The sequence below is a fragment of the Orycteropus afer genome, unplaced genomic scaffold (genome assembly GCF_000298275.1).
Source record: "Orycteropus afer afer isolate SDZICR_OR568_19922 unplaced genomic scaffold, OryAfe1.0 scaffold00644, whole genome shotgun sequence".
Classification (NCBI taxonomy): domain Eukaryota; kingdom Metazoa; phylum Chordata; class Mammalia; order Tubulidentata; family Orycteropodidae; genus Orycteropus; species Orycteropus afer.
Genome location: NW_006922231.1, coordinates 224332 through 232367, shown reverse-complemented (window position 1 = coordinate 232367; position 8036 = coordinate 224332). Strand labels below are relative to the sequence as shown.

General features: G+C 41.9%; 1 protein-coding gene across 1 annotated transcript in view; it reads right to left on the bottom strand.

The window, feature by feature from the left end:
• ABCB4 (ATP binding cassette subfamily B member 4) overlaps nucleotides 1-7810 on the bottom strand; it is a 125109-nt gene extending 117299 nt beyond the window's left edge. Inside the window, exons 1-2 of the mRNA XM_007956621.2 lie at nucleotides 7740-7810; nucleotides 655-709 (exon numbers count right to left, since the gene is read on the bottom strand). Of these exons, the coding sequence (XP_007954812.1) occupies nucleotides 655-709; nucleotides 7740-7810 (126 nt within the window). The remainder of the gene's footprint in view (nucleotides 1-654; nucleotides 710-7739) is intronic.
• Nucleotides 7811-8036: the final 226 nt, after the last annotated feature.

Genomic DNA, 8036 nt, shown 5'->3' with positions numbered 1-8036 from the left:
AAGCAGGAGCTCTGGTGGCATAGTGCCTAAGGCACTTGACTGCAAACCAGAAGGTTGGCGGTTCAAACCCACAAGCCACTCCTCAGAAGGAAGGTGGGGCAATCTACTCCTGTAGTGATATCACCTCGGAAACCTAAGGAGGGGTTGCTATGAGTTGGAATCGACTCGACTCGATGGCAGTGAGTCGCACTGTGTTGCAATAATTACCCCGTATTTAATAAATGTTCCTGGAAGCTAAATGTGAAACATATATTTCCTAGTGTTTAAATTTTCCATAGTTAACAGTCAACATTTTCATATGCAAGTTTAAGTTAAAATTTGGTTTTATTTTATTGTAAAACAAATGTGGAGATGCAGTTTTCTGAAATCAGTTAGTTTGCATGATGGTACTAACACAGGCCTTAATTCCCATTTCTTTGTATATCAGTTAGTTCTGCCCTGTTTCATAGCCAAACTGTCACTATCTGTTTCATCATCCATTTTGACAATGCGAGTTGTTGACTACAATAAATTAATCTAACACAGCATAGGTACAGCAGGGACAAGATACTGCTGCCTGTTTATAATCTTAAAGTACTTTCTCTGTAGCTTCTGATTCAAAACACCAAATATGAATGAAAGTAGTATTATTCACATTTAATATTTCATACTTACCAATGTTAATGGTCCAACCAAATTTACTTTTTTCATTTTTTTCTTGTGTTGGTTGCTATAAAAATATAATTGTTTGAATTAAAAATTGGTATGTTTTTCAGTTAGTTGAACATAAAATTTGAACAGTTATAATATTCAACTATGCAATAGGTTCAGGCTGCTGTGCCAACTCTTCTGCTACTGGACAATATGATTCAGCTGATCCATGGTGCTTGACGTGTCAGTGGTGGATAGAGATGCTGTTTGGAGTCTTTGGCAAGGCCCTATTGGTGAATCACAGCACAGACTCTTAGGATTTGGGAGCAAAGCCCTGCCATCCTCTGCAGAAAACTACTCTCCTTTTGAGAAACAGCTTTTGGCTTGTTACTGGGCCTTAGCAGAGACCAAAAACCTAACCATGGGCCACCAAGTCACCATGCAGCCTGAGCTGCCCATCATGAACTAGGTGTTGTCTGACCCAGAGTCTAAAGTTGGACTTGCACAGCAGCACTCCATCATTAAATGGAAGTGGTATATCAGAGATTGGATTCAAGCAGAACCTGAAGGCACAAGTAAGTTACATGAGCAAGGGGCCCAAATGCCTATGGTCTCCACCCTAGTCACATTTTCTTCCCTATCCCTATGACCTTATGGGGAGTTCCTTATGATCAGTTGACTTAGGAAGAGAAAACTCGTGCCTGATTTACAGATGGTTCTACACACTATGCAGGCACCACTCGAAAGTTGACAGCAGCAGCACTGTATCACCTTTCTGGGACCTCCCTAATGGACAGTGGTGAAGGGAAGTCCCCCCAATGGGCAGAACTTCAAGCAGTGCATTTGTTGCTCACTTTGGCTAGAAGGAAAAACGGCCAGATATGTGACTGTATGTTGATTTGTAGGCTGTGACCAATGGTTTGGCTGGATGGTCAGGGACTTGGAAGGAATATGATTGGAAAATTGGTGACAAAGAGGTATGGGGAAGAGGTATGTGGATAAATCCCTCTGAATGGACCAAAGAAGTGAAGACATTTGTCTCATGTGAATGTCCACCAAAGGGAGACCTCCACAGAGGAGGATTTTAACAATCAAGTGGACAGGATGACATGTTCTGTGGAAACCAGTCATCCTCTTTTCCTAGCCACTCCTGTCATTGTCCAATGGGCTCATGGTGGCAGGGAAGGAAGTTACACATGGGCTCAGCAACATGGACTTCCACTCACTAAGGCCGACCTGGCTACAGTCACTGCTGAGTACCTAATTTGTCAGCAACAGAGACCAACACTGAGTCTGCAGTACGGATCCATTCTTCAGGGTGATCAGCTAGCGATCTGGGAGCAGGTTGATTATATTGGACCACTTCCACCATGGAAAGGGCAGTGTTTTGTTCTTACTGGAATAGATACTCACTCTGGATATGGATTTCCTTTCCCTATACACAATGCCTCTGCCAGAACCACTATCCATGGAGTTACAGAACGCTTTGATATTGTCATGGTATCCCACACAGCATTGCCTCAGATCAAGGGACTCACTTCACAGCAAATGAAGTGTGGCCTACGCTCACAGAATTCACTGGTCTTACCATGTTCCCCATCATCTTGAAGCAGCTGGCATGACAGAAAGATGGAATGGCCTTCTAAAAACAATTATGGCACCAGCTAGGTGGCGATACCTTGTAGGGTTGGAGCAATGTTCTCCAGGATGCTGTATATGCTCTAAATCAATATTCAATATATGGTATTGTTTCTCCAAAAGCCAGGATTCATGGGCCCAGGAACCAAGGGGTGGAAATGAGAGTAGTATCACTTACTATTACCCATAGTGACCCACTCAAAAAAATTTTGCCTTCTGTCCCTGAAACCCAATGCTCTGTGGGTCTGGAGGTCTTAGTCCCAAAGGGAGGAACATTCCCCCCACTGGAGACATAATATTAATTCTACTGAACTGGAAGTTAAGGTTGCCACCTGGTCATTTTAGACTCCTTATTCCTCTGGAGTTTCTATATTGTCCGGTATGATGGATCCTGATCACTAAGGGGAAAATGGATTGATATTAAATAATGGAGATAAAGAAGAATATGTCCAGAATACAGGAGATTCCTTAGGATGCCATTTAGTACTATACCATGCCCTGTGATTAAAGTCAATGGAAAACTACAGCAACCCAATTCTGATATGACTACTACTGGCCCAGATTCTTCAGGAATAAAGGTTTGGGTCACTTCACCAGATAAAGAACCATAGCCACCTGAGATGCTTGCTGAGGGCAAGGGGAATATGGAATGAGTGGTGGAAGAAAGTAGTTCTAAATACCAGGTATGACCATATGACCAGTTGCAGAAACAAGGACTGTGATTGTTATGAGCATTTATTCATTGGACGTATGCATCAATTATTTTTGTTTTCTTCAGTTATAAAATATAAGATGTAAACAGGGCTAATGTGTTTTTGTTTGTATACATGTTAGTTGTATCACATTAGGCTCAAGTATGATCTTATAACTGTTGTTATTTAGAAGTATGTGTGCCTTAAGGAGATGGGAAATTCCCAAGTTGACAAGGGGTGGGCTTTGATAATTAAGGTTGTGTGTCAACTTGGCTGGACCATGAGTCTAAGTGGTTTGAGCAGCTGTGATGTAGTCATCCCCTATAATGAGATCTGATGTAATGTAATCACCTCCATAGATATTCTATGAGTAGCCAGTCACTTGAAAGGGAGTTTCCTCTGGGGTGTGACCTGCTTCTGATATCTATCTACATGGACATCCTGAGAACATTCTCTGGCTTTCTGCTGGATCTGGATCTTCAATCTAACTCTGGCTCTTAGAGCTGAACCAGTGGCCTGCCATATTGCCTGCCAATCTTGGGATTGTTCCCTTTACAGCCTGTGAGCCAACAAACTGTCACTTTACTTGCCAATTTTGGATTTGCTACCCACCAAAACCAGCAACCTGCTATACTGTCTGTCAATCTTGGGTTTATCAGCTCCTGCAGTTGTGTGAGTCAAAAGAAACCTCCAGCTTGATGTTTGACCCATAAACTTGGGACTTTCCAGCCTCTACAACTGTGCAAGCCATTTCCCTCTGATAAATTTCTCTCATTCTCTCTATATATATAGAGATACAGATATAGATATATATACTTCACTGGTTTTGCTTCTTTAGAGAGCCCAGCCAAAGATAAACTATTATAGTATTTTCTAGAGAAACGTATTTTTCAGAGGAGCTCTGGTGGCATAGTGGCTAAACCATTTGGCTGCTAACCAAAAGGTTGGTGGTTTGAACCTACCTACTGCTCTGTGGGAGAAAGATGAGGTAGTTTGCTTCCATAAAGATTTATAGCCTTGGAAACCCTATGAGGCAGTTCTACTCTGCCATAAAAGGGTCACTATGAGTAGTAACTGACTTGATGGCAGTGGGTTTGGTTTGTTTTTTGTAGTATTTTCAAATATTAAAAAGTGACATACATAAATTGCCAAAATTATCCAGTTTAACAAACACTGCAAGGCAGCCACCTTGTGCAGAAGTAATTGTTCAAGGTACTACAAGGATATATAGATAAAAGTGAAATCGTCAACTTTCTTACAGAGCTCAGCCTCAGTGGGAAGATTAATATGTTAACAATGTCTGCCAAATAAATTAAATTCTTCTGCTGAAAAAAGAATACATATAGGTCTAAAATTGGTAAAGACCACTCTTCTAAAGGATTGTGGGGAATGGAGTCAGAAAATACATTCAAAATACATCTAGAATTCAATTACTTGTCACCACTTTCTTTGCTGTCTCCAGATCTAAACCACCATCTTCACCTGGATTTTCAGAACAGCCTCCTGCCTGGTCTCTGTACTTCCATTTATGCTTGCTTCACTCTATCTTCAACACAGAAGCAAGCGTAACCATTTATCAAGTTTTTATTTTATTATGACTTATTACACAAGTCATAGTGTGTCACTCCTGTGCTCAAAAACGTGCAATGGCTCCCATTTTTTCTCAGAGTAAAGGCCTAAGACTTTACATTGACCTCTAAGGCCCTATATATCTCCTAGTTATCTCTCTGACCACATCTCCCACTCCACTCCCTGCTTACTCTGCTCTACCACCCTGACCTCTCTGCTGTTCTTTGAACACACCGAACATGTTCCCATCTCAAGCTCAATGCATTGTCAGTTCCCTCTGCCAGGAATGCTCTTCTCCCAGATACACACACACAGTTCTCTCCTCTCATTGCTTTCAATTCTGTGCTCCAATAATGCCTTCTCAATAAGACCTAGGGCAATCCTACTTCCGTAGTGATACTGCCTCGGAAACCCAAGGGGGGGTCGCTATGAGTCGGGGCCGACACCACGGCAAATAACAACAACAACAACTACTACTACTTTATTTAAAATTGCTAACTACTTCCCACTAGCAAAGGAGCTGTGGTGTCACAGTGGTTAAGGCATTTGCAGTCTGAACCCACCAGCTGCTCCAGGGGAGAACAATGAGGTAGTTTGATTCCATAAAGATTTACAGCTTTGGAAACCCTATAGGGCAGTTCTACTCTGTCCTATACAATCACTGTAAGTTGGAATTGACTCGATGGCAGAGGGTTCTGTTTTTGGTTTCCCACTTGAAGTCCTGTTTCCTAACTTTGATTTTTTTCCCATAGTATCTATCACCTTTAAACATTCTCTATAGTTTGCTTATTTAGTATGTGTATTATTTCTGTCTTGCCCTCTATACAATGATGTTAACTCTACGAGGACAGTGATTTTTGACCTAGGATGCCTTTATCTAGCTTAAATATCAAGGTAGGTGTTAAAAGTTTATTCATAAACCTTGATTTCAAATTATTTAGAGTATTTTCTAATATTCAAAGGAGAAACACTGCCACTAATATATTCCAAAAAATCTGCCACAGGCAAAAGCAGCATTATTGGAACAAGCATATTCCTATCTCTAAATTTGCCCTAGATGCTAAAGAAGGCTTAACTCCTTTGAATGTACAATCACTAGTATGCTTTCATAAAAACTGTATTTTATATAAAATTATACTTAATTTCATATCTTAAAGTTTTAACTTATTCTTAACTTTCTAGCCTTCTTATTTTATATAAAATTATACTTAATTTCATATCTTAAAGTTTTAACTTATTCTTAACTTTCTACCCTTCTCTTTTGAATGATTTTCTTCTTCGCAACACAAGCCTGTGAGGTATATTTCCGAGGACTTCCCTGGTTTCTGGAGTGTTATCACACTTTTGCAGGGGCAGCTCCTTTGTACACTAATCATATGTTCAGCCAGTCCAAAACAGAAATAGCCTTCTTCATGAAAATGCCACCTATTTATAGATTCACAGTCAATCCCAGCCTAATTGCAGCTGATGAAAACCACATTTTTCTATCAGCAATAATACTATCCATCCCTTTTCCAATTCTATCTGGTAAAACTAAAATTTCTATCATTAAATACCACAGTTCTGAGAAGGAAAACAGCAATATCACTACATGAAGAAGTTAACAGGCTAAGATAATGCTTCAGCTTGAACATCAGATAGGCATACTTTCAGTTAGCTAATCAGGCCCCCTGCAGCTTGAGGACAAACTACAGAACTTGATAAATTTGTCCCTCTGAGTGATCCTTTGATGACACAGGTCAATTAGTTCTGGGTGCCCTGACACGAATTTATAGACTATAACAGCCTCATGAACTATTTGAGGCTGAAGGCAAAAATGATTCACTGTTGCCACAGTGAAAGAGGAAGAAGAGACACACACATTGACTAACGGATTCTTCTGGTAGTAGGGCCTGTAGGCCAGTGCAGGGAGAAAGAGGCGCAAGCAAAGAAAGTGCCGAGGTTTTTCCCTTGCACTTGAACAAAAATGGATTTGGAATCACAGGTTATGGAAGCAGTTCAAGTATCCCCTTCCCATCTCATCTCCTGGAGGGGAGAAATAAGGAAAGGGCCTGGCCTCAGGAGGACAGGGAAGGGTGAGGCAAGGAGACAGTGTCAAGTTACCCAATAAGCAAGGTACACACAGGCTTATTTGTACTTATATGATCATCTGTAGTGAACAAATTCACATTTTTTTAACCACATCAAAAATTATGCTTCAAGGTATGACTGGCACCTCTCTCCCAACCTCCCAGAACCTTCCCACAGAAGCAAAGCCTCTTTTCAAATTTACAGTCCTTGATGAGGTAAAAGACATATGAAACTGTTCACTACAGGTTAGTAAGTAAGCACTAGTAAGTGTGTGCTTACCTTGCTTACTGGGTACTCAGTCCCTGTCAGGGATTGTAAATTTGAAAAGAGGCTTAGATTCTATGGGAAGGTGCTGTGGGGTTGGAAGAGAGAGAGAGATGCCAGCGATACCTACGTGCAGGTGCAAACATGGGAAACTGTTCACTACAGATCAGTAAGTAAGCACAAGTAACCCATGCTTACTTTGCTTATTGGGTAATCCATCCCTGCTAGGAGGAAGGGAAATAGAAAGTGGAGGGGCACAGGGATGGGGCTCTTTAATTCTTTAACCTTGTTGAAAAGCACAGCCATCAACAGCAAAAGCCTGATGCTCTGTAAACATGAAAAATCCACTGATGTACTTGAAAAATATTTGCAAAGAAATTTAAGTTATGAAATATAAACAAAGAAACCAAAACAAATTCAGTGCCATCGAGTCAATTCCAACTCATCTGACCCCCAGTGGGTTTCCAAGACTGTAAATCTTTACTGAAGGTGACTGCCTCATCTTTCTTCCGCGGAGCAGCTGGTGGGTTCGAATCACCTGCTTTTGATTAGCAGCCAAATGTCACTAGGCCACCAGAGCCCCATATATATAATACTAAGAATATTATTATACAATACAAATACTTGTCCAATTCCTCTGCACAGAGATAAACAAGCACTTTAACAAGCTCTTCTTCCTGACCCAATTCCAAAAGGAGCCTCGAGGACATTCCCTTAAAACTTCCGTTCGAAGGTCAGAATTTCAGAGAAAACCCTTCAAAGAAGCCTGCAAGACCTAAAGGCATCAACAGATTTTCTCAGCATCTTTCTAAGACCGAATCTGGCCTTGTTGTTTCACATGTAACGGGAAAGCGGGGGGGGCTGCTGCTGATGTACCTGCTGTTGCCCAGCTCAAAGTCGCCTCTGGAGAGCGGGGCTGTGCCGTTCCTTCCCGCCTCAAGATCCATCTCAGCCTGGAGAGAAACCACAGCCTCAGGTCCAAGTGCACCCAGTTCCAGGAGGGCGATCCGTCAGTCTCCTCACGGCGCTCGTCCGAAGGGCCAGAGCCGAGCGCACGGGGCTCCCGGCCCAGGGACCGCGAGTTGTAAAGTCCCGCTTCCCCCTCCCGATGCCCCCCGCCGCCAAAGTTTCCTGCCGCAGCAGGGCGGCCTGGCCTGCCTCACCTCAGACTTC